The following is a 27,928-nucleotide window of genomic DNA, read 5'->3' on the forward strand; positions in this document are numbered from 1 at the left end:
CACACAGGCTGACAATATCTCACCATCGTTGTGTGTTACAGCGTAGGATCATTGAAACATAATGGCCCATATGGCGAATTGACAAGCTGCTTCATATCTAGGAAGTGTGGTTGTCAGGTTAGTTTTTTTCGAATTGCATAGCATGCCTGTACAACTCAATATAGTCTATACGAACCGCACACTTGTTCAACGATTTTCTTGTTTGAGACAGCAGTTTCGTGCCTCTATTTCGGACCTCTGTTGGACTGGCACGATTCGTGACGTCTTCGTGCGCAGCCACGCGAACAGTTTCGAAAACAGGTGAGCTCTTTTCATAGCCGCCTTTGGTGCGTAAAACGACGGTATCGTTATTTACTCATACAGAAAAGCAGAACGATAGCGGGGGTATCAGACAATGTTGCATTGCTGTGGTATGTCGCAACTCAAACGAAACAACGTTGCCTGAATGCTATCAAACGAAACCACGTTGCCTGAACGCTTATAATAGGCTACATTCCGAGAAAAGGATTCCAATATTTTGCAGGTATTTATTTTTTATCCAGGTGGGTCTTTTGTCGAATTAAATTCACACAGTTGTAAATACCGGTGGTCGTGTTTTGTATGACATGCTATTCTCTGTAACGTGTGTGAGTGACAGAGAGAGAGAGCGGGAGGGCTTTTATATTCATAATGTATAGGCTACTGTATAATCAAATGCTAAATCCTAGTTATTTTTATGTGATACTCTAATGTAAATCTGGTTGTGTTGTGTGTAGTGGTACTACTTCGAAGTAATGGGAATTGGGTGCCTGTGCACTGGAGCAAAGAGCATCGTGAGCTCTGATTGCAACCTGGTCTCAGAACATTTCGTGTTATTCTGTATATTAACCCGAGATACTCCATTTAGTGTGGTGTATTATGTTTCGTATGGTATGCATTAATTTGTGGATGTCCATCATCCATTTCGTATGATATGTTACGAATTTTATATATGTTACAAATTATAATTCTTATGATATGAATTGGCAAAACATACAATACGTTACGAATTCGCAAAACGTATGATATGTAACAAACTATTATTTGTTTTGGCTAATGTTAGCTAGGTGGCTAATGCTAACGTTAGCGAGGCTAAGGTTTAGGTGTTAGGGTTAAGGTTAGGAGTTAGGTAAAAGGGTTAAGGTTAGGGTTATGGGAATGGTTAGCTAAAGGGTTAGGGTTAGCTAACATACTAAGTAGTTGCAAAGTAGCAAAAAAGTAGTAAGTAGTTGAAAAGTTGCTAATTAGCTAAAGTTGTCCGTGATGAGATTCGAACACGCAACTTTGGGTTGCTAGATGTTCGCGTTATACCTTTTGTTTTTGCCTTAAGTAACCTTTTGCCTTATGTAACCATACCAAACATTACAAATCATACTAATTTGAGTGTCCCGGATTTACATTTACTATGTTACGTCTAGTCTATTAGACCAGGCTGTTGATTTGAACATACAGTTCTCTGCACTGCTCCCAGGGGCTTGACTCACATGACATCACACTGACCATTGCACTGTGTAGTGGCTCTGACTATGGCTCAGTTGTAACCTTTATCTACATTGAAATATGGATATACAGTACTGTAGGCTACTGGGGTATGGCTAAATTAAAGGGGCAATCTGCGAATGATACATCCATTTTTTGTTTTACTTTTAAATGATTTATATAGGCCTATACCCATTGATTATTGAAGAATATAACTTATAAATGCCTCATGAGAACCAGAAATTCAATGTTGATGTCATAGATGGTCAGACCTTATATTCATAGCTCTGTCTATGAATTTGAGAGTGGTAACATTTCTCCAACCCCAACCCTTAATTAACTGTTTAATAAACAGTGGCGGGTTGATTACTTACAGATTACTTCTTTGATCTTCACAGATTCAATTATGTTTGATTATCAAAAATGTAAGGCTTGAAAGTAACGGGAGATACTTTTTTATTGGCATATCTAATGTCTCATATCATAACAGATCCCACTTCTGACACCAATGTAGTGAGGTTGAGGCATAGCTGACAGCTGGGTTCAATTAGTCATCACCTCATACAGTAAGTCAAAAGTTTGGAAACACCTACTCATTCAAGGGTTTTTCTTTATTATTTTTTTACTATTTTCTGCATTGTAGAATAATAGTGAAGACATCAAACTATATAATAACACATATGGAATCATGTATTAACCAAAAAAGTGTTAAACAAATCAAAATATATTTTATATTTGAGATTCTTCAAAGTAGCCAACCTTTGCCTTGATGACAGCTTTGCACACTCTTGGCATTCTCTCAACCAGCTTCATGAGGTAGTCACCTGGAATGCATTTAAATTAACAGGTGTGCCTTGTTAATTTGTGGAATTTCTTTCCTTCTTAATGCGTTTGAGCCAATCAGTTGTGTTGTGACAAGGTAGGGGTGGTATACAGAAGATAACCCTTTTTGGTAAAAGACCAAGTCCATATTATGGCAAGAACAGAACAATAAGCAAAGATTAAAACAATTGTATTTAACCGGGCAAGTAATTTAAGAACAGATTCTTATTTACAATGATGGCCTAGTAACAGTGGGTTAGCTGCCTTGTTCAAGGGCAGAACGAGAGATGTTTACCTTGTCCGCTCAGGGATTTGATCTAGCAACCTTTCGGTTACTGGCCCAATGCTCTAACCACTAAGCTACCTGCCACCCCACAAAATAATAGTCCATCATTACTTTAAGACATGAAGGTCAGCCAATTCAGAAAATGTCAAGAACTTTGAACATTTCTTCAAGTGCAGTCGCAAAAAACATCAAGCGCTATGATGAAACTGGCTCTCATGAGGACCGCCACAGGAAAGGAAGACTCAGAGTTACCTCTGCTGCAGAGGATAAATTCATTAGAGTTAACTGCACCTCAGATTGCAGCCCAAATAAATGCTTCACAGAGTTCAAGTAACAACACATCTCAACATCAACTGTTCAAAGGAGACTGAGTGAATCAGGCCTTCATGGTCGAATTGCTACAAAGAAACCACTACTAAAACATCAATAAGAAGAAGAGACTTGCTTGGGCCAAGAAGCACAAGCAATGGACATTAGACCGGTGGAAATCTGTCCTTTGGTCTGATGAGTCCAAATTTGAGAGTTTTGGTTCCAACTGCCATGTCTTTGTGAGATCCAGAGTAGGTGAACGGATGACCTCCGCATGTGTGGTTCCCACCATGAAGCATGGAAGAGGAGGTGTGATTCTTCACTATTATTCTACAATGTAGAAAATAGTACAAATAAAGAAAAACCCAACAATGAGTAGCTGTCTCCAAACTTTTGACTGATACTGTACTTGCCAACCCAATTAGATACTACTGTGGTGTTAAACTGTCTGCTAGGTCATCTTAGTGAACAACACCAAATAGTCCCCTGGCCTGTGATGTTCATAGATAATGATTGTAGATGTTGATATTGTTAAATTAGCTATCCATATTTTCACCAATGCAAAAGAAAAAACTGATCATAGGCCTAAACTCTAACCACAAACGTTACGGAAAGATGTCTTTACTCTATAAGATGATTGTAAAGTTTATGACATGGCCAAGGATAATGTCTCACCATGTATATCATTGCCTCAGTAGTTCCTGTAATCAGTGTACTATGTAATCCTTAGTGGTCTGGAAATGCTCTGCAACCCAAGGAGAAATTGTTGAGCTTGCTTGGCACATTGGGACCAATGGAATAGCCACAACAATGCAAACCCCGCCATTCTGGCACTCCAAGAAGGCTCAAACATTTGAAAGATATTAAATTCTACTTGAAACCAGGTCTGACTTTGTGTATGGCAGTATGGGTACTCCATTCTAGCCTTGTCAGACAAGCACAATGCTGAACATGACAATGATTTGTGAATAGTTTTTACTTAAGGCTCACAAATGTTGATTATGTAATGATCTGCGTACTTTGCTGGTGTGAGTGCATCTAAGTTAACATCATGCACAAACACACCTGACTTTTCCAAAATGATATACCTCCTGTGTCACTTTGTGGGACCTGCTATAATTGGCATTATATATGAAATACCATGATGTCAGATGACATGAAAGTGAACAGACAACTAACATAACAGTGTTTTGACAAGTTTGTTGTGACTTATCTCATATGGTAAGCCAGAGTACTTTTTGAGTGAAATCTATTTATAACCATGAAAAGAACCAAAGTGATTCAGCCGCTTGAATGAGGGAAACCACTGTTTTGCAGCTAGGATAGACTTGCCTACATTGCAGTGTTGTGTTCGAAACCACCTACAGCGAGACCAATTCAAGACCAAGACCGGAGCAATCGAGTCCGAGTCAAGACCAAGACTGGAGGGGGGGCAAGACCGAGACCGGGCGGGGAACAAGGGGTCTGAGACCGAGTCAAGACTGAGACCAGGAAAAACATAAATTGCCACCATAACAAAAGTTCAAAATGTCCAGTATTTCTGTGTTCATATTTCATATTCAGGTAAACATATGGATTTTTCTGACATTCAGAATGGTGAAAAAAATGCATTTGAGGACAAATAGAGCCACAATTATTACTAACCCAAACACAGTGGAGAACAATGAGGGCCTTCTACGCCTTCAGAGAAGGGCTAAGGATTTATAAAAGAATAATAATAACAATAATAATTATAATTATATTGTTATTTTCAATGATGTTCTGATTTAATCTCTTCAGTTTTTGTTGGAAAGGAAAGGGTTAACACTGAATAGACAAACATATCCAATCAGGCTAAATCAGCCATTGGCTAGGCTATCAGAACCTAGTTAGATGGAATCTGCCATTCCACTGTATTAGGGCAACATTTTGGACTGGCAGTGGAATCAACCAATCACATTTTGACTTGTAATGGGTGGGACCATTTTTACAAAAATCTTTCTCTTTTCAAAACAGGTAATTTCGCAATAGCAAGCCGTAGTTTTCCCACAGTCTAGCTAGCTATCTTTTGTTGTAAACTAGTTTGCAGCAGGTGTTATCGAAGAGGATGTTGTTACTAATTTGTTAGCTTCTCCCTTTTCAAGAATAGCTTTCAACAAGAAGTTAACCTTTTACCGCAGTGGGCTAGATCAGGGTCACACAGAGGGATTATAGGTAGTCTTTAACAAATCTACTTTGAAACAAAAGTATACACCTCACACATGGTTAAGGGCTTAAAAAAGACACCTGTACCATGTCAGATAGTTTTTTTTTATTTGCATCCCAATATTAATATTTATATACATCACAGAAGACTGAGATATAACAAAACTGTTTGACACAGAATTTTGTCTGAATTTTTAAAATCTTTATTATTTATGATAAAAAATAGTAATAACATTCCACCCATGAGGCCAAAGAGTGTGCTTTTGGTCATTGGCTGAAGGAAAGGGTTGTTTCAAATTATCATCAGCTGGTGAGTGGAACTGTGTTTTTTGTAATAATAATGTATAATTTTTTTGTCTTTCCTCAATCTGATTGGGTGGGCCTGGCTCCCCAGTGGGTGTGCCTGTGTCCACGAAGGCCCACTCATGCCTACAGTATGCCCCTGATGCAAACAGCTCATGATGACTGAATTGCACATCACAAATAGCCAACTAACCAAGACTGCGGACCAAACTTTTTCAGTACCTGGTTTACATACTCATTGTTGCCTTAGTTAGCATTTACTGGTAGATATCATAAATTTATATTTCCTACCTACTGGCTACGGATGTCATTCTTCTGTAAACTGCTCCATGCCAAAACCAGTTGAGAGTTGCGCGCGCTTGCTGCCTACATATATTCTGCTGAAACTAGGATGTGTGCAGCGCGCATGTGAACACATTTCAAGTGATTTGCGATTGTGTAGGCTACTTTGTGTATGATTTCACTATTGTACTACATAATTGATATGTCGTATACCTCCACTACACTACTTTAATAAGCATCCGTGGGGATTAAGAAGTGAGTATACGCAATACCCACTGTAGAAAAAAAGTGGGTATACGGTATATACCTGCATAGCTTCCACTACACCATTGGCCCGTTGTGTTTTACAAAAAGTGCACTCTCCTAAACGAGTGCGCTGGTATTACCGTTGCTGTCCTTTCAGAATCACGAACCTGTCACACACTGAAAACCTATGTCCGATAGGTTTGCCACTGCCTATAAAAGACCGAGACCGCTCTCGAGTACTACAACACTGCTGCATAGGGTTGAACGTTGTTCATTTTTGTCTAGTTGATGTTCTTCTGATGTTCCTTAGGGACATTGTTCGTGATATCTCCCACTGTTACAATTTACAACTAAACTTTAGACTCAGATTAGTGTGTTAATAGAATAGGAATGCGTTGTCTGTATTGTACAAGTACCACATTCCAGTAGTCATCATAACATATTCATTGTGAGAGTTTCAAATCCATATATTTTGTATATAATATCTGTGTGTGTGCGCGCGCCTGCGTTGTTTCCTTGAGCAATTCACGACTACAATGAGGAACTCCGTAGTGGCGTTATCATTGGAAACCACAGCTACAAAGTCATAATTATGGCATAACCACGCCTATTTCTAAAATGTCTCTTCTTAAAAAAATGATTTTTAACCTACCCCCACTGCTAACATTATACCAAAACCTAACATTAAATTAATACCAAAAAGCAACAAAAAAAAATCATTAATTGTTACGATAGCCAATGTTGACTTTGTGACTTTGGTAACTAGAGACAACCTAGTCATAGCGGATTTGCATCTAGGCAAGCAAGCACTCCCAACAAAGTTACGCATAAACCGAAGGAGGGGTGAACTTTTCCGCATTCCACGGTTAACTGTAAAGAACTCTGACTGTAGGCCTATTTACACATGCACAGGGAAGTTTGCTACGTCGTTGATTAGTTGTCCTACTACTTGTCACCGAGAAAAAGTAATTGCAACGCATTAGAAGAACAAACACTTATTTGTTTCAGTTTGCAAAAGAGCCTGGTCTGGCATTCAGTTGGGTGAGTGTTTCTTCTGACGATCTTCTCGACGCATTTGTTTTTTCTCTGATTTATGCTTCTATATATATATATACGTGTGTGTGTGTGTGTGTGTGTGTGTGTGTGTGTGTGTGTGTGTGTGTGTGTGTGTGTGTGTGTGTGTGTGAGAATGTAAACCACCCAGGCTACCCAATAAATTAGATTCTCATGGTAATAAACGATGTGCCGCTCTCATCACCCACTTTTCTCTCAAAGACAATTGCGCATCATTGCTGCAATCTCTCGATCGTTCCCGATTAGTTGAGTTTGATGAAAAACTGCAATACCTTTTGAAATAGAACATTTATTTTTGGGTTGTGTTCTGCTATATTCTGATGGTAGTAATGGATTGTCAGAATCTGAAGTTTGGCATTTTTAAAATGAGAAAGTTGGGCACGTTACACACCATTTATTTTGGAGTAAATTATGTGATTGTTTTTCATAACAGGTTCATCTGAGTTTCTGATGATATTTTTTTGCATAACGTTTAGGCACCCTCACTTCTCTTTCTCTCCATTGACTTTCATAGTTCCCCAATTCCAACCGATTCAGCTTTCATATATTATTTTTGCGGTGTCCACATTATCATAATCTTCCCTAAATGTTTTGCTCTATGTGGTGATCAATTTAGTATTTTCTACAAGTGCTATCCTATGACTAGCTGGTCAACGACTTTATATTTACACACAAACACACACAGGGGAAGGCCAAACTCAACATAATGTTGAAAAATGAACAGATCACATTCCCTTAGACACACCAGTGTCGTCAGGATCTGCAGTAGCCCAATAATGGATTAAATTAGCCTAATTTTACTCATTATAGTCCAAGGACCTTACATGTTCTGTTTAGAGGTGAATTGGCTCCGGCAGCCGAAACAGCCAAATGCTCCATCTAAACGTGAATTGGATGTGAAACACTCCTGCCCCATAGCATGTTGGCTGGAGTACATTGGGGACATGACTGAAATCTGAACGTCAATTGTCGCTCATGGAGGGCCAGACTAGTCTCTTTCTCAGTTGGCTAATACAGTGGGTTTTGAGTGGTGTTTGTTGTTGTACAGAAGGTTGCAAATTTGAGCTCTGCTCCTGGCAGAATAGAATACACTCTGTTTACATGGTACTGGTCCATGGCTTGTGCCCACACTGACATCAAGTGGGTTGAGCAGTAGTTATCTCAGAACAGATCAGTCTCTCTACACTCCATGATGATGGCATATTTTCACCAGAACTGAACTGTACTGTCTATCTCTGACTCATCTCTTGTGAGGATAGATGAATGATAACAAGGCATTTTTTGTTTCATGGGGCTCCTAGTCAGCCAGCGCGCGCACACACACACACACACACACACACACACACACACACACACACACACACACACACACACACACACACACACACACACACACACACACACACACACACACACACACACACACATAGAAACCAGTTTGCTGGTGGCACCCATAAACAACCGCTTCTTCACACTTACTCTTCAGAATAGAGTGCCCTAAATAAGACAGTAAAGCCACGGTCTGTCTGTCTATTTTGGCCCACATTTAGGAGCGAGGCCTCACTTTTAGCCGCTTATCAGACCTCTTGACATGATGACATAGTGCACCGTTCATAGACAAGCGCCATTGTTCCACTGTAGTGTAATTTGGGGAAGGGGTGGTTTTGGAGTTGCGGGGGAGCTGGTTCTTGAATCAACGCTGTTGTTCTCAGGATATTGTCATGTTGTTGACTTCCTGGTATTGGGGTGGGAAGCTGGGGGTGGATCATGAGGGGAGTCTCGGGAATGTCTTCTTGTGAATGATTTTTAGCAGGGGAGGGGACATGCACATAAAAACTGTCAGACAGAGTCTGAGAGTGAAAGATATTATTGTGTTCTGTAGTTAGTATATATACAGGAAGACTCACAAACACTCACATGCTGTCACAAATAGACACATTTAAGTTTACACCAGTTGTATTCGGCGCATGTACATTACCTCTATATGATTGCAGACCGTTGAAGTTGACCCCTCTTGTCCTCACTCCCTTTCTCTTGCTCTCTTTTATCTCTTTCTTTTTCTGTCTTGTTCTGCCTCCCTCCCTCACACCATATTTTGCTCTGTTTGTCTGTCTGTCTGTCTGTCTGTCTGTCTGTCTGTCTGTCGCTGGTTTTTGGAGACAACATGCTTTTCTCTCGTTGTCAGCATTTCTCTCTTTCTGTCTCTTTCCCCCTCCCTGTATTTGGTTCATTATGTTAGGCACGACTGGACGCCGACAAGGATAATTCTTCCCTGCAATTAACATCAGTAATCCTTTCAAAACTGATCACCAATCTCCATTGAGAATATTCAAAAGGGCCACATTACATAACCAAGGGGGAAAAAACACTCACTGATGCATGGGCTGATGTACTTTGACACTTGAGGCTTTCTGAGGGTTTTAGCCTGTTATTTTAATCACGTTTATTTTCATACTGTGGGTAGAGGCAGAGTAATACTCTGTGAACTTTCACTTCAAAACACTGTCTCACTCTTCAGTCCCTCTGCGTTCACTGCTAATAAAGGCTTATGGGTCATTCCATTTGATTTCAATAACTTTTTGACCGCACCCCTTTTGATTTGAACTTAACTTCCCATACATATTTGCCCATAGTAGAAGTGGTCAGAACTGACAAAACATTTACAAGATAGAGGTGCTAAAAGTTTACCCATTTTGCAAACTCCACCATACCACAAGACATCCATGTCTTTATCACTGGTAATGATAATGTCTTTATCATAAATTGTGTAGTTTGATACCATTTAATTAAGTGATAATGCCCGAGAAGCTGGTGTTTGGAGGATATATTGGCATGGGTGTTGTTAGGCCCGAGATTAAGTCCAAACACCGGCTTCGAGGGCATTATCACATTTATACAACGGGTTACCAACATATTCAAATAATGATTGACATATATTAATTAAAAACATTATTTTGATGAATTTATTCATACTATTTAACCCTTCTACAAGATATAGTCCCTAAACAAATCTAGGATTGCTACCCAAGCCGGCTGGTCGTTCGTTCTGTTGGTTCAGTTGCCAGAAACATGACCCAGTCGTTCAGTCTTTTTGTTCTGTATCTGTTTGTTCTAAATGTTCCATTGCCATACTGGCTGGCAACGTTCTTATCCCTCGCTTGCTAGCTAGCCAACTACGGCTAACTTATAGTGACATCAAACAGTGCAGACAGAATAACAACAGTAGCTGCATTTGTTTAAGCTGTTTTGTTGAGACATTTATTTGGATACATCCATAACAATGAGCTAATGAGGCACGATTTCACCTGGCATAGAAAATGTTCTCTCTCGTTAGGACACTATTGTTCAAAGGAGCAAGCCAACAACACAACTAACACAATAACTTCAAACTGAAGCTGAAAAGACTGCAAACTAGCTGTTCTTTGTTTTATTTGACCTTTTTTCAATTGACATTTCTTTGTATATATCCATACAAATTATGCCAGCTGATTCATGATTTCGACTGGCTGAGAAACGCTGCCTGCCTCTATTCCTCATCCCGACCCCTACACGTTCATTACTATGGGATAGATTGAAACAATGTTGCAAATGTCGGAGAGACAGACAGCTAGGTTTATACAAATCACCACTGTTGAAAACTAAATGTTAGTCTAAAAGAAATGTGAGATAATGTTTAGATCAGTGGCGATTTTAGCATGTAAATCTTGGTGGGACAAAAAAAGTGAAAAATGTGGGATGCATGCCAGCAAAGCCACTACACAACACTGAACAATACATTAATTGCACTATAACGGTGACAAACGTTGCCCTAAAACTGTTAGGGCGTACATAAAACTGTCCCAACAGCAGTACCAACACCTTACCACTGCTACACCTGGCTATCAGCGGAGCCTTGTCTGGCAGCGTAACAGTTTATTCATTCTCATTTACTGTCTTTTAAAAAACCAAGCTGATATGGCTGACTTGCTTGAACAAATGTGGTTTCTACTGACAATTGAGATGTACAAACTATGGCATAAGGGGATGACAAGCGGATAAGAGGCAATCCGTAATTTCGATTAAGACATTAATGAGCGAGCTAGGACGGATGTCGTCAATATAACTATTTGTTCAGCACTCTTGAAATGTACAGCGACAGAATTCAGAACATGGGCCATTCTTACAGTGTTCTCCCTGTACACCAAGTCAGAACCGTAGGAAAAATAAAGGGGGCATTTAAGCAGACAATGAAAGCTCTTACAATATTAGATTATTACATTTCTCAAAAACAGGTTATAGGCTACATGTGCACCACTAAGTCAGAACAGTAGGTGAAAATTAAGAAATTAAAATAGACCAAATTATTAGGGTGAGGCACAACAGCTTACTACACAACATACACTTAGTATTACTTTCTTAGCTACAGTATATACATGTCTCCCTGGCATATTACATAATTTATGCAGCAGCATACAAGACATTTTTGGACTCACCTTGTTGTGCTGTGCTCACTTGGAACAGGAAGGTAGCACGGTGGTCCTTCGTGGGCAAATGTTATCATCAAAGGCCTTCTTTGGATTTATGGTGCTTTCAAGACAACTTGGAACTCTGTAAAAAAAGAGGTTGAATCATGATGACGTCAGTGATCTTCAGTCATAGCTCTAAAAAGAGGCCAGAGTTCCTGATTTACAATTCCGAGTTGGATGAAAGTTAAAATGTATTGTCCCAGTCGTAGCTCGTTTTTCCCAAGTTTCCAGTTATCTTGAACTTACAGTTAGCTACTGATTCCTTCCAAACCACTCATTGTTGAACTTGCGATTTCCAACTTGTTGTGTAATGTTTATGTCCAATGACCAATGAGCACCGATACGTTTAATCTATAAAATCTCTTCATTATTTCTCTTCATATGACAAAGATTAAAAAGGATTTGCCAGTAGATTGTCGACTTGAATCATGATGATGACTGCTAGCTAAGATTTTGAAAGTATGATGTTGACATGATCAGTCCAATCAAAGTTACTGTAGATATAATGTGATTGATGTCATTTTATCTGTGGCCGATGACCTTGAGCCTTCTTGGATGGGCACTTCTAATGTAACTCTATGGCAGCACCCAATGGGCGAACATTTTCGAAGTCTACCCTTAGACCTGGAGGTGAAGTAGTGTCTCCATGAGTGACAGAACACTGAGCCAATCACAGTGTAACGCTCCATATTTTCTGCTGGCTTGCTCCACCACCACAGAATGCACTGAGCTAGGCTGAAACACCTGCATTTTGGAGTTCTCTTACTCAAGAAAACAAAAAAGAGACCATGTTTGTATGCCGCTTTATTAACTCAATGATATATATGTTTTACATTGTTTGCAAACTGATATGTGACACGTATTAATGCCAAAATAACATGCAAAACAGGCAAGCCCAAAAAGAGAGCGAGAGAGAGTGGTGGACATGGAGTGTGCTTGACTTGAAGCACTGAACATCATGACGTGAATTGGAATGTGTTTATGCTATTACTAGCATTATAACGTCACTGAATTACAGAATTATACTCTAGAAATTAGGAATATTTTTGGAACTAAAAATAACATTATTAAACGGTTCTCAAGATTTGAAAATAACCGTTCTGTTCCGAAACACTAGCGATCACTTTCGTTCTTTTTTTGGTTTTTGGTTCGGTTCCCTGAACCGGTTCCAACCACTGATTCCCATTCAAGTCACATTTTCTGATCTGTTGATCTTCCACCATCTTTGTGCTCCAATTTGAAAGTTAAAATGTCTATTGTATCCCCATTTTAGTACATATATCAGCCAAAACATGACACCCACCCTGTCTCAACCGAAGGCGGGCACAACACAAACACCTCAGATGATGTAAAATATGGTCTAAGCTACAACATATGTGAAAAAGAAAAAAGATAATTAACGTTAAATGTTAAAAAAGGACAATTTTTTACTAAACATTTTTTATATACGAAATTATCAAATAGTTTGACAACCCTTTTGAAAGCTTTTAAATGATCAAACTCAGCCGTGTATCTTTTCCAGTGATGAAGATATGGATGTCTCATGGTAGGGTCAGTGGTGTAAAGTACTTAAGTAAAAATACTTGAAAGTATTACTTAAGTAGTTTTTTTGGGTATCTATACTTTACTATTCATATTTTTGACAACTTTTACTTTTACTTCACTACATTCCTAAAGAAAATGATGTACTTTTTTCTACATACATTTTCTCTGAAACCCAAAAGTACTCGTTATATTTTGAATGCTTAGCAGGACAGGAAAATGGTCAAATTCATGCACTTATCTGGCTATCCGTAAATTTAAAAACAAGAAAATAATGCCGTCTGGTTTGCTTAATATAAGGAATTTGAAATTATTTATACTTTTACTTTCAATACTTAAGTATATTTTAGCAGTTACATTTACTTTTGATACCTAAGTATATTTAAAACCAAATACTTTTAGACTTTTACTTTTACTTGAGCAATTTTCTATTAAGGTATCTTTACTTTTACTCAAGTATGACCATTGGATACTTTTTCCACCACTGGGTAGGGTGGGTATGCAAAATGGGTCAACTTTGAGCACCTCTATCTCCTAAATGTTTTGGCATTCATGTTCAAAAAGTTATTTTCTTACCACTTCTACCATGGGCAAATGCATATAGAAAGTTTTGTTAAAAAAGTGATTGACATCAAATGGAATGACCCTCATGCCACTACTGTTGAGTCATTGTTCGATCACTGTTTGTGGTTTTAAGTTATTTGTGCTGCAATAGATAGAAACAGTAATGGGGTCTTTTTGTAAGCACTAAATCCGCCATGGTTCATTGGACAAAGCCTATGGAGAAAATGAATGGCATTTTTGTAGAAGTTTTGTATAAATGCTGTGAACACAGGCTTAGGAGATCTTGTACGTTTTGTTCTATGAGATCATCAGCTAGCTAACTTCTTGTGAATTTTGAAGAATTTATGTAATTTAAAAAAACTCAAAAGGCTTCATAATTAATAACTGTCATGTTAACTGACAGCTATTATCTCATATAACAAAACATATAAGATCTCCTAAGCCTGTGTTAACCTCAGACCTTATTTTCTGCGTTTATACCAGAACCCTGTTCTTTCGCCATTAATTTTTCCCATAGGGATGCCTGAACGAACCAGAGGTAGCTCATTTCCGTGTTTTAGAACTACAAGCTGGCGAGCTCTATAGAGCCTTCTTCTTATTATGAGCGGAATCCTAATTTCAGATATTTCAGATTGGACTCGAGCTAAAATCATCCATTGGCCTCAACTGAAGATATGTCTGAACATTTGAGTTGCGGGTGCACGTCTCAATATTGGTTTTGTGTTATAAATATGTAGTGGTGTTTTTTGTGTGATGTGCCTTGTGTTTGGACCCCAGAAAGATTAGCTAATGGGGTCCATAATAATAATAATTTTAAAAAGTCAGGATTCAATTCATCCCCTATGCACCTCAAACTCAACTCTGGACCTCGAAGCCAGTTCCACTGCATTTTTTAATTGTTCCCCTCTAATCAGGGACTGATTTAGACCTGGGACACCAGGTGTGCACAATTACTTGTCAGGTAGAACAGAAAACCAACAGGCTCCGGACCTAACAGGGTAAGAGTTGAATACCCCTGCATGCTATCACATTTGCCTTAGAACTGTGATATTAATTGTTTTCTTTCTCTCTTTGTTCAGGTCCCGACCTTGTGAAGACATAGTTGAAAGCACCATGCAGCACATGGATGTGAACCAACAGTAACATACAGTGAGGTGAAACTGAAGAGAAGAAGATCAGTATGGCAGTCTTTAATAAGCTTGATAATGTGGAAGACCTCTATGAGATTGGAGAAGTACTTGGGAGGTAAGGATGGTCATTATAAAAGGTATTCTTGTATGAGGCTGTTTAAGTGAGGAAGCGATTATAACTCTTAATTCAGTTGCTTTTCAAGGTCAATTTTGCATATGCTGTCTTGTTGCATAGGTCAATGTTAACAAAAATTCAACGTATGCAATTGAAATAATAAAGAAACGGACCGAATTGTGAATAGAAAGAAACTACTCATGTCTGAGTCTTGTTGCTTTTCAACATCACAAATGACATAGCAGAACAGCTACATAAATAAATCTGTGTTGTGTTCAGGAGGAACATATTTTTATTGGACAAACTCAGGTAGTACCTACCCATTTCAAGATGTTTCCAAACAAGTAAATACATTGTTGCACTCTGTCGCCGCCCCAGTGGCCACTTTGGGCAGGTGCGGGAGGTGCGCGAGCGGGCCACGGGGGCTCACTGGGCTGGGAAGTTCCTGAAGATTAGGAAGTGCGCCAGCAGCCGGCTGGGCATGGAGAGGAAGAGCGTGGAGCGGGAGGTGGAGGTCCTGCAGGCCCTGCAGCATCCCAACATCATGGCCCTTAAGGATGTGTTCGAGAGCCGGGCCGAGGTGGTGCTGGTGCTGGAGCTGTGAGTGGAGGGAGGGGAGAAAGGAGAAAACAATACTATTTGAACCTAGGTCGTACATGCAGGGCAAGTCATTGATTCCATGAAGTAGCTGAATTATGTAGTATAGTTAAGTTCTAACACTTCTCTCCATTTATTTTCCTCCTTCCTCTTTCAGTATTAGTGGAGGAGAGCTGTTTGACTTCATTGCTGAGAAGGAGAACCTGACAGAGAGCGAAGCGATCGAGTTCATGAAGCAGATACTACTGGGTGTGGGCTTTATGCACAGCAAACAAATAGGCCATTTTGACCTAAAGGTAAATTATGCTAGTGTATTGATTTTACATATCTTTAGTTTGTTACTCACTCCATATGACATTTAGAAATCCAGTGCTGCAATAGTCTGTGGTAGTGATTTACATCTAACCTCTTACCTCCCCAATAACACTGCTAATGTAGTAGTATGCATGAAAATAGTAACACATCAAAGCCTGTCCATTTATTGAATCCAAAATCCTAGGCTTTTAGGCATAAGTACTTGTGAAAAGAGAAGAGCATATCTGTATTCATCCATCCCAAAACCACATAAGACACACATGCTGATACTGCTACTTATTAGCAGAGATGTCCATGCCGCACGCTTACCGCACATGGTCATGTTTGTATCCACAGGTGCCACTAAACGGAGTGTGCCTGTTCACTAGTGTTGATGAACATGCTGTTTGCGTGCCGGTTGGTCAGAGTGCGGTCAGCATGCAATTGACTATTATGGTCAGATTGACCTTTTGCATGTAACATGTTTACTCCCCTTCCCCAATCAGCCGGAAAACATCATGCTGTCAGCCAAGATGGCGCCAAACACTGTCATTAAGATCATCGACTTTGGGCTGGCCCACCGCTTCCAGCCAGGGGAGGAGTACAAGTGCATGAGTGGCACCCCCCAGTATATTCGTGAGTAGAACAGTCATTTCATATGAGTTAGGCCCAGTTTAAATACCATGTAAATGCATCCTTCCTCATGCTTTGCTGTGAAGCACTGACATGACTGGATTCTTGAGTACTGGATTCTTGAAACACATTGCTTTCGTTATATCCAATTGTCCCACCACTGATTGAGGGAGGGAGGAAGGATACTTTAGAAAAAGACTAGGACAGACTGTAAGCTAGGTTCAGGACGGTTTCTGCCACCATGGTGCATCAGTCAGAATGAGAATCAGGAGATGGAACAAGAATCCAGGTTTAGGGGTATTTATTAAACAAAGTTCAAACACAGGAACGAACAGAGGCACATGGGCGAGTGTTTTGGAACAGAGGTAGGGCTTGTGCTTTAGGATGTGGCTCTTAAGGCCTTGGAGATAGGATTGGATGTAGTGGTCAGAAAGGGAGATTCAAAAGGGAAACATTAGGAACACAACATAAAGCTGCTGACGTGACAAAGTAGTGCCAGGTGACTTATAGGGAATGAGCTTAACATATAACTACAAACTAAGAAGGCTGCCAGGGCTAAACACAAAAGGCCTATTAGCATAGCAGGGATATAAAGGATACAACATAACAAGTTCAGGCAGCATAATATACATGGTTAACATTTCTCCTACAATATAAGGCACTTACTTAATCATATCAAGCACAATGGCAGGATGGAGCCACCTCGTGGCATCACCAAGCAAACTATTCTAGTGTGTAGGAAGGAGCATGCCACTTAAAGAGAACCTGATAGCGGTGGAAAAAGACAAAAGTGGCGTGATTTAGGCGTGGAAACAGAAGTGATGGAAAGGGCCACGGTCTAGGGTAATTGGAGACAATTAGAAGACTGTAGGAGTGGCATGACCCTTCACAACAGATGCATTATTAAAGAATTGGAACAGGCCCTTTGTAATGCAGTCCCTACTGTGTTCTGTGGAAGTTAGTGTGTATTTCCAGGTCCAGCGTTTTCCATGGAGACAGTGAAAGAAGTGCAGTGTCATGATCTGGGTTGATGGTGTTATGATAAACTAGGGGGGTTGCAAATCCAGTTGAAACAGGAAGTGATTTGGAGGATGTAGGATAGTCGCCATTTCAGTCATAAGTCAAATACACCCCCAACCCAGAAAATGTAAGAAACCTCTTAACAATATAATAATTATATTCTACATATATTTAAAATCTACATATTTAGTAAAACAGTATATCATAAAGCAAAAATGCATAACAAAGCAAACATATCTTTAAAATCCTAACCGCTGCCCCAAGACAAAGAGCTGTTGTCAAACACTAGCTGCTTCAACACAGATTTGCCAGCATGATAAGGTTGGCATGGTTACAAAGCTCTTCCTGTTTGGAATTCAAATGTGTTTTCCCACCAGTAGCAGCTACTGTACGGTAGGTTTAAGTAATACAATGCGACTGGTGGAGGAAGTTATCGCAAAACCACTGGAGTTGTTTGACTTGTAGGAACAATCTATTCATGTTTTTCTGATGAATGCAGTGTTCATTTTGAATTCTTAAAAATTTGAAATTGTTCCTTCAGGCAGTGTGAAGTCTGACAGGCCTTCTGGGCTTGTCATAAATGCAGCTACATGCATAGACATGTTTCTCCGATTGATTTATTGGCATGAAATACAATTTGTAGATATTGCCAAACCAGTATAGCATTTCAGTAAATACAAGGGAAAGAGGATACCTAGTCAGTTGCACAACTGAATGAATTCCACCTCATTTAACCCAACCCCTCTGAATCAGAGAGGTGCAGGGGGCTGCCTTAATCGACGTCATCAGCACCCAGGGAGCAGTTGTTGTTGTTGGGGGTTAACTGCCTTCCTCTCTCTCTCTCTCAGCCCCTGAAGTGATCAACTACGAACCTCTGAGCACAGCTGTCGACATGTGGTGAGTGTGTGTACTGCCCCCTCTTCCAACATATACAGACACCTAAAATGACCCCCTTCCATCTTGATGAATAAGCCCCTGGGATGCGTTTGGACATGTGTAGGCACGCTTTCCCTAAACAGTGTGACTGTTTCTGGTTGAATGCATTAGGTACAACCTATGTGTTCAGACACTGTATAACAATCTGATTCTCTAGTGGGTTTCGACTAAATCAAATTAAATACGGTGTTTTTATACACAGAAATGAACTGGTCGGAGTCTAAAGGGTTGGATTTGGTTGTAGTACAGTAGAATATGAGTGTACCTAGATGCGCTCCAGCACAATGTTAATAAATGGTGCTCAAAACTGAGGTCACATTGTGACTATCCCCGAAAAGTAAAGGAGCATTCAGATGGCTGTGTTTATCTTTGAGGTTTATTTTAGGGAAAAACAGATAAGCTTATGTTTTCGATGTGTCATGCCTCTCCACCAGAACCTTAAACAGGAAATTGCCAGAGACAGCTGATTATAGTACTTTTAGAAATACAAAAGCAAGCATTAAAAAACTACTCACCACAACAGCTCTTATGTCTACATCCATTGGAATAAAGTTAAGATAATGAGATAATAACTGAGTCTCTCTAGGCCTCTGTGAGCAAAATAACAACAACGTTTTTTCTTTGTTTGTGTTTGCCTCCCCCTATAGGAGCATCGGAGTGATCACCTACATACTGTAAGTTGGGGGAGAAAAAGGTGGTGCTACTGTACGTTTGGATTCACACATATGACCAATTCCAAATCAACCCTTGGTCTACCATAACCCTTCATTTTTAATGATTTTTACAAAAAAAAATTTGTGGTGGGGTAGATAGATTGTGGCTTCCATTAATGTAATTGTCTGCATCATTTCCAATCCCCCATATATTGTGTGTATATGTAAACTCTGCAAAAAAAAGAAACGGCCCATTTTCAGGACCCTGTCTTTCAAAGATAATTTGTAAAAATCCATAACTTTACAGATCTTCATTGTAAAGGGTTTAAACACTGTTTCCCATGGTTGTTCAATGAACCATAAACAGTTAATGAACATACCTGTGGAACGGTCGTTAAGACACTAACAGCTTACAGACGGTAGGCAATGAAGGTCACAGTTATGAAAACTTAGGACACTAAAGAGGCCTTTCTACTGACTCTGAAAAACACCAAAAGAAAGATGCCCAGGGTCCCTGCTCATCTGCGTGAACGTGCCTTAGGCATGCTGCAAGGAGGCATGAGGACTGCAGATGTGGCCAGGGCAATAAATTGCAATTTCCATAATGTGAGACGCCTAAGACAGCGCTACAGGGAGACATGACGGACAGCTGACCGTCCTCACAGTGGCAGACCACGTGTAACAACACCTGCACAGGATCAATACATCCGAACATCACACCTGCGGGACAGGTACAGGATGGCAACAACAACTGCCCGAGTTACACCAGGAACGCACAATCCCTCCATCAGTGCTCAGACTGTCCGCAATAGGCTGAGAGAGGCTGGACTGAGGGCTTGTAGGCCTGTTGTAAAGCAGGTCCTAACCAGACATCACCAGCAACAACGTTGCCTATGGGCACAAACCCACCGTCGCTGGACCAGACAGGACTGGCAAAAAGTTCTCTTCACTGACGAGTTGCGGTTTTGTCTCACCAGTGGTGATGGTCGGATTCGCGTTTATTGTCGAAGGAATGAGCGTTACACCGAGGCCTGTACTCTGGAGCGGGATCGATTTGGAGGTGGAGGGTCTGGGGTGGTGTGTCACAGCATGCACTCCAGTACTTAATGCAGCTGGTGGCCACATGAGATATTGACTGTTACTTTTGATTTTGACCCCCCTTTGTTCAGGTACACATTATTCCATTTGTTAGTCACATGTCTGTGGAACTTGTTTAGTTCATGTCTCAGTTGTTGAATCTTGTTAGGTTCATACAAATATTTACACATGTTAAGTTTGCTGAAAATAAACACAGTTGACAGTGAGAGGACATTTCTTTTTTTGCTGAGTTTATATCATTTTGCCTTTATTATTTTCTCCTAACTCTACCACCCCTCCCCTAATTGGATTAAACTAATGGACAACAACACTTAGGCTTCTACTTCTAGTTTATACATACTATATACATTTTATGGACACAGTGTATTTTACAATAGCTATCTTTTGTTTTTTTTTAGTCCCATCCTTCAGCTACCCTCAACCCCTCCCATCCATCTCTGAACACCATCCAGTTTTGATTTCTCTTTGCCATATATGTTTCAACTGTGCTGTGATGTTTCACAAAAGGTCTGAACCTTTCTATTCTCATTGTTTCAACAGATTATCTTTCATTTACAAACATTTTTGCTATAAGTATTATTATATTATTGATCGATTGACTATGACTTTTCAAATCACCCAGCACTGCTATTTGCAGAGTTAATCAGATCGGTATTAACAATGTGGCAATAGCGCCATCTTCCTCTCTGTTGACTTGGAATTGGGCAATAGTAACAGCAACATTCTTTCCTCTGACTCGCCTTTTTCCAGACTGAGTGGTATGTCCCCGTTCCAAGGGGACACGGACGAGGAGACGCTGAGGAACATCATAGCCCTGAACTATAAGTTTGACGACCACCACTTCAGCATGACCAGCGCCATGGCCAAAGACTTCATCCAGAAGCTCTTAGTGAAAGATCAGAAGTAAATAATGCATTGGTCATGGGTAATTTGGCCTATTATGATGTCAAGACAAATATGGAACGTGACTGGAATAGTGAAAGCATCACTTTGCACCTATTGTAAATGGACGGATACTATTTTTTTTTCAGCCACTATACTTTCTTTTGAGCCTCTATTGATAGAATGAATAGGAACTGTGTATTGTATGAATAATAGGAACTGTGTATTGTATGAATAGATCACCCTTTGTCTAACTTTCTGTGTTACTTGTCTGTCTGTCTCTGTGTAGAGAGAACGACGGCTGAGAATGACAGCTTTCTATTTCAGACGCTATTGATAGAATATGAACTCGCGTATCAAATTAATAGATTGCCTTTTGTCTGACCGCCTGTGGTGTCTGTGTGCACTGATCTTATTGTCTCTCTGTCGGTCTGTCTATGTGTAGTGAGAGAATTACAGCTGAGGAGTGTCTACAGCACCCCTGGATCAAGGTGAGAGTCAGCAGCACAAGGCTTTGCTCCTTACAAACTGTTTAATGTGGAAAGGATAAACGCTGACATTCTGTACATTACCTTGGAAATAATGGACGAGGCGAAGCAGAGGTAAAGTACAGAACGTTGGCGTTTATACCACAGTTGCCAAAGAAAACAATACTATAAGCACACATGTACCGGTAGAAAGACACGCGACCCAGTCGTTCATTCGAATAGTTTTGATATTTATGGACGACCCAGTCGTTCGTTCTTTATGTTCCATGGCAACGTTCTTATCCAACGGCTAACACAGTCACGACCTCTGCAGTAGCTGTTTTCTATTGACATTCATTTGGATGCATCCATAACAATGAGCTGATAATGCCCGATTTTGCCTGGCATAGCTAGAAAAGTTGGCCCTCTCGTCAGAACACTCAACACTGTTAATTACGAGGAGATAGCGTTGCATATCTATTTATATTTGATAGCAGGAGATAGCGTTGCATATCAAACACTAGGCTATAAGCTAGGTTAAATAGTTTGTTGCTAGCAAGCCTGCCAATATGACAAGCAAATTAAAATATATCAGTTGATGAAAACAGCTGGTCAAACTATAAACGTGGGAGTATTTGACAGCATAGCGCCACTTGCGTCATGACTGCAACAGTAGGAACAGAGAAATACACGTATCACTCACCACTTTACATCAGATGCTAAAAAAAATATCTCTGCAAAAACAAATCAATGGTAGCAATTTTTTTCCTCGTTGGACCTACGTTTGTGTGGTTGTTGGATTAGGTTTGTGTAACTTTGTAGCAAGTAAAGTTTGCATGTGTAGGCGCTTATTGCTTCACGAATGCAAGGTGTCCCGATATATTTTCCAACTGTCCCGTTATCTGGTTTTAATGTCCATTCTAGAATGCCGTTCTAATCAATCAGAAATGAGTATTCAGAAAGGCTGTGGTATAATGCAAGTTTAATATGTGTATCTGTTTTTTAACTCTACATTGATTAATTGTATCTCCTTCACTTATTATCTATCCCTCTCTTTTAGCCTCTGACACGGAAACAGGTGGCCAACAGGAATCGCTCCTCCATCAACATGAAGAACTTTAAGAGGTTCAATGCCAAGAGGAAATGGAAGGTGAGTAGGATATATGGCCTATTTATATTGTAGCGACCTGCACAGACAGCTGTGTGTTATGTGTTAGGCTAGTAGGCGGTTGTGTTGTACTGACCAGTACCCAGTGTTCGCGGGGTCCGACATGTCAATCAACCTGCTCTCTGCCAATCACGGGAATGTCTGGAATGTTCTGATGCCGGGCATCCTGGCGGTTGGCGGAGTGGCGAGGAGGGGAGTTGGGCAGGGGGATGGAGCATTGGAAGTTAAGACCAGGTTTCGCCTTTGTTCTCTCTCTTACGTCTTGGCTTCACAAGAGAAGGTCAGGATTGGCTTGTGGGTTATCTGTCATTTATTTGGCGTGTGCAACGGCCCAAACAGTAGCCTGTGTAAAGTTGGTTTAATAAACCGTCAATTCGCAAACGCAAGCCTCTGTCTGGACAATTGTTCATTTATGATCTAGTCAGGTCATTACAATATCATATCATTTTATGCCATATCACATATTATTATGACACTGAATGACGCTCAAATCTTGAAAATGTGCATGTGTTTTATTAAACATAATGAAATCAAACTGAGGTCATTGCTTGTCTTCTGGAGCTAAATTAACAAATAGGACATGAATGTGAGGCGGCAACGTTTTGTTCGAATGGTCCTTTTCAAGTCTACTCCCTAATGGGCTAACCAGCTTTCAAAATAATAGGCTGCGAATTTTGTTCAAAGGTGTCAAAATAGTTTGGTAGGCTGCAAAATATTTCGGGCTGAAGTTTGGTCGAAAGCTGCAAAATATTTAAAAGGCCTGCTAAATATTTCGGTCTACTCAATATTTCTGCCAGTGAAATATTTCATGCTGTTAAGTTTTGTGAAAAGCGGCTAAATATTTCAAAGACCATCAAAATATTTCAGGCTGTAAATTTGTTAAGGAGTCTAGAAATATTTTTGCCTGTGATGTTTGTTCAAATGAACAGCACTAGCTAGTTAGCTACGTAGTTAGAAGCGCTAACAACTTAGTTAAGACGTTAGCGGCGCCATCTATTTAGCTACGTAGTTAGCAGCGGTAACAAGTTAGCTACGACGTTAGCAGCGCTAGCTAGTTAGCTAAATCGTTAGCAAACCTAGCTAACAACGCTAGTTAGCTACGTCATTAGCAGCGCTAGGTATTTTGCTATGTCGTTACTGAGTGCTAATAATATTGTGTGTGTGGGGGGGGGGGGGGGGGGGGGGAAGTAATATGTATATCACCAAAGAAAAGGCAGAAATAGGATTTTTTTAAATAACTAAATTAAAAACCCCAGAAGAAGACTATTACCTATGTCATTAGGGATCCAAGTCCTGTATATCGCCCAGATATGGTGTAATGTACATTGTAACGTTGAAAGAACTTTGATTGCCTAAAATGGTTAAAGCATTTATTAATTAAAAAATCTGATTTACAAAAGAATGACTCACACTTGGGGGAAATTCAGTTGAAGTGAGAAGAACCAGACAAACTGAATCCTTAATAACATGAGAAGGGTTATGGCTTCTTTCTCGTCTTCTGGGGTTTTAATGGATGGACATTTTCTTGTCCTATTTCCTCTTCTTCTTTGGTGATACAAGGACTAGCACACTCCATGGCAGAATTTGAAATCTCAGCAGGTGTCTTTGAAACTCTGGCATTCCTTTGAAATATGTTGATAAGATCTTAGTTTGAAACCTTCTATGACGTATTTTGAAGGCTTGGTAGACATTTGGCAGACTTCTTGGTGACTGTATGTACAGTGCATTCGGAAAGTATTCAGACCCTTTGAATTTTTCAATATTTTGTTACATTACAGCCTTATTCTAAAATGGATTAAAGTGTTTTTTTCCCTCATCAGTCTACACACAATACCCTATAATGACAAAGCAAAAACAGGTTTTGAAATTTTAGCAAATTTATTACAAATTAAACATGTAAATGTGATGCTTAAGTAAGTATTCAGACCCTTTACTCAGTACTTTGTTGAAGCACCTTTGGCAGCAATTACAACCTTGAGTATGAAGCAACAAATTTGGCACCTGTATTTGGGGAGTTTTTCCCATTCTTCTCTGCAGATCCTCGGAATCGCTGTCAGGTTTGATGGGAAGCGTCGCTGCACAGCTATTTTCAGGTCTCTCCAGAGATGTTAGATCGGATTCAAGTCCGGGCTCTGACTGGGCCACTCAAGGACATCCAGAGACTTGTCCCGAAACCACTCCTGTGTTGTCTTGGCTGTGTGCTTAGGGTTGTTGTACTGTTGGAAAGTGAACCTTCACCCCACTCTGAGGTCCTGAGCGCTCTGGAGCAGGTTTTCATCAAGGATCTCTCTGTACTTTGCTCCATTTATCTTTCCCTCGATCCTGACTAGTCTCCCAGTCCCTGCTGCTGAAAAACATCCCCACAGCATGATGCTGCCACCACCATGCTTCATCGTAGGGATGGTGCCAGGTTTCCTCCAGATGGGACGCTTGGCATTCAGGCCAAAGAGTTCAATCTTGGTTTCATCAGACCAGAGAATATTGCTTCTCATGGTCTGAGAGTCCTTTAGGTGCCTTTTGGCAAACTCCAAGCGGGCTGTCATGTGCTTTTGACTGAGGAGTGGCTTCTGTCTGGCCACTCTACCATAAAGGCCTGATTGGTAGAGTGCGGCAAAGATGGTTGTCCTTCTGGAAGGTTCTCCCATCTCTACAGAGCTTTGTCAGAGTCCCCATCGTGTTCTTGGTCACCTCCCTGACCAAGGCCCTTCTCCCTCGATTGCTCAGTTATGCAGGGCGGCCAGCTCTAGGCAGAGTCTTGGTGGTTCCAAACTTCTTCTATTTAAGAATCAGGGAGGCCACTGTTCTTGGGGACCTTCAATGCTGACTAGGTATCCCCCTTTCCCCAATTGACTAATTTCATTATATGAACTGTAACTCGGTAAAATCTTTGAAATGGTTGCATGTTGCATTTATTTTTCTTCAGTGTACATTGAGAAGCAGGGTGTATACATCGTAGTGTCAAATAACACTGTCTTTTTCTGTCTATAACATCTGACTCTTATGTTCCCGTCCCCACGACATCCTCCTCCTTTCTTTCTCTTTTCATATCTCCTTTCCTCTTTCTTTTTTTCTTTCTCTCGCTAGATGTCATATAACATGGTATGGGTGTGTAACCGGCTGCATCGACTGAAGATGATATGTAAGACTAGTGCACTGGCGGACGAGGAACTGGTGAGTAAGGCTGTCATGACAGTTTAACTAAGAGTTACACTTAAACAAAACCTATTACATTATTTTAATAAAGAGTGCCCCCTATTTCAACCTCTATTGCTAAAAATGTTATTAATTGCAAAAATTCTATTCTATACATAAAATATTTCCAGGCATTGAAAACACAGGTAATATAGCCTACTGTATCATTAACTCATGGCTTATCATCCAAGGTTTGCTAATCTCTTTTAATGTGTTGGGTGATATCATCAGAAGTTGAAATGCAGGCCAAATATTTGAGTAGAATGAGTGAGGAAAATCACATAAATAAATAAAAAGGGAGGGGGAAGTAGAAAACATTGCAAAGAACTTGACTGTATTCAAATACAAGCAATGTTGTACATGCACCATAGTTGCTGGAACCATTCTGGAAAGAAGAATGTGAAAGAAAATAACCGAGCCAGCACACTATGATTTGTGTCTGCCCTATAGTGTGAGTAAGGTAACAGAGAACTAACCTGCTATATCTCTCCTCGTCATCAGAGACAGTGTGAGAGTGACCAGGAGGACACGGAGACCAAGCCATCATCTCTGATTCGTCGGCGACTCAGCAGCAGTTCATAGACGGGTCCACCAGGGGGGAGACAATGCATCAAGCTGCAGTGCACACTTCCCGTAACAGTGACCCAACCAAGCCTACAGTATTTGCCCTCCCCCTTTACCAGACCTCGAGGGAGGGGAAGACCAAGACACAGGCTGACACAAACGCTGGGCACACAAGAAGGAATTTTCAGGCTCTATGTCCCTACATGAGACTTTTCCCTGATGAAGTGGAATGGAATCTACAGAACAATTCTTGCCTATCAAACTATTTCCCGAAAGGCCTGTCAAGGCTTAGTTTTAGGCTCAATGCACTTCAGGTGGATTGAAAGTGGTGGAGGTAGTTCTATTAAGTGCACAAATACAAGTGTGGGATGGCTTCCGTGAGTGAGAAGTCATATAAGGCTCTCGATGGGGTAAAACACAAGAAAACCAAGCATGACTTGTTTTTCGAGCTTTGCTCAGTATTACTGTGGTTTATTGCATGTTTTTATGGTGCTTTTGCAGTTATAAAGGTCAACTGATAGCAGGCGGTGACAATATTGTTCTTATGGTGAAGTTACTGATTTGGGAATGTACAGTACTGGATTGCACCATGTATGGTGTTTAAACCTGAGGCATATCTGTACATCTAGTATTTTTCCCTTAAAAGGGTGGATGGAAATTGAACATAAAAACCTAAGAATTTAGTAGGTTTTAGTCTTCCAAATGTGTTTTTGACAATTTTATTAAGCTTCCATTACATTACCAAATATGAATATATTATGTTATATACAGTATAATACAATTATACAATATCTATATCGTTGTGTCCGTAACATGATTACCAAGTGTTCTCGTATTGTACATGCATGATGGACAAATGTTTTAAGATAACTAACCAGTATAAATAGCACAGCAAATCAACTTTTAAAGGTTCTACTCATAGAAATAGGATGAAGAAGGAATTCCAGTTCTGTGTTTCTACTAATCCAATACTGACTTCCTGCATACAGTGAATACTCTGAACACTCCATGCTCTACTGAACCAGTAGCATTACTGACACGATCATACAGTAATGCATGACAAATAATGTGACATCATGTTGGTCGATGAATTGTATTTTTGTGAACTTTTTTTGTTTTCTGTTTCTCAAAGAAGTTTAAGAATTGACATGTTTTTGTTTTATTTGATCATAACCTTTATCATAATACCTAATGACTGTCCGTGTTAAGTGTGGTTCTTTTAAATAAAATAACATTGTTGTCAACAGGTTTTGTGACTACATTTTGGAATCATCCCCCTTGCAAACTTTTCAAATCATAGGGAATAGAAAAATAGTGCAGGCCATTCTTTTTAATCAGCTCTTAATGTTCTAACTTGGACCAGAGCTTTGCACCTCTGCACTTGTTTACCTCTGCAATGTGTCATTGGTGTTCTGACTGCTGTTATTGAGTAGCATCCATCCCTCAAAAAAGTGTTTTGGTAAATGGGAGTGTGACCATTGTGTAATAACCCATTATTGAAGCTGTACACTATTTTGAGGATTTTCCATTAAAATAGAGTAATTTGTTTATTAAAAAACGACCTT

The 27,928-nt window shown here is 40.0% G+C and overlaps 1 protein-coding gene across 4 annotated transcripts; it reads left to right on the forward strand.

The window, feature by feature from the left end:
• Positions 1 to 27,607, forward strand: LOC129819979 (death-associated protein kinase 2-like). 4 transcript variants are annotated; one of them, XM_055876725.1, is made up of 12 exons: positions 1 to 542; positions 14,694 to 14,859; positions 15,238 to 15,459; positions 15,614 to 15,752; positions 16,257 to 16,386; positions 18,252 to 18,300; positions 18,987 to 19,013; positions 20,841 to 20,993; positions 21,418 to 21,463; positions 22,500 to 22,589; positions 25,692 to 25,778; positions 26,301 to 27,607. In XM_055876725.1, the coding sequence occupies exons 2-12, from the start codon at positions 14,795 to 14,797 to the stop codon at positions 26,379 to 26,381; spliced, it is 1,089 nt and encodes a 362-aa protein (XP_055732700.1). In that variant the 5' UTR covers positions 1 to 542; positions 14,694 to 14,794; the 3' UTR covers positions 26,382 to 27,607. The 4 variants fall into 4 exon arrangements, with proteins under 4 accessions (XP_055732700.1, XP_055732696.1, XP_055732699.1 ...); XM_055876721.1 differs by having other exon boundaries at positions 1 to 523; XM_055876724.1 differs by having other exon boundaries at positions 1 to 300.
• Positions 27,608 to 27,928: the final 321 nt, after the last annotated feature.

Source organism: Salvelinus fontinalis, chromosome 22 (genome assembly GCF_029448725.1).
Source record: "Salvelinus fontinalis isolate EN_2023a chromosome 22, ASM2944872v1, whole genome shotgun sequence".
In the NCBI taxonomy this organism is placed as follows: Eukaryota; Metazoa; Chordata; class Actinopteri; order Salmoniformes; family Salmonidae; genus Salvelinus; species Salvelinus fontinalis.

Coding starts and splice junctions, on each gene's coding strand:
- LOC129819979 (XM_055876725.1), top strand. CDS start 14,795: ATGGCAGTCTTTAATAAGCTTGATAATGTGGAAGACCTCTATGAGATT. Junction 15,753..16,256: donor TAGGCCATTTTGACCTAAAG/GTAAATTATGCT, acceptor TTCCCCAATCAG/CCGGAAAACATCATGCTGTC. Junction 22,590..25,691: donor ATGCCAAGAGGAAATGGAAG/GTGAGTAGGATA, acceptor TTCTCTCGCTAG/ATGTCATATAACATGGTATG.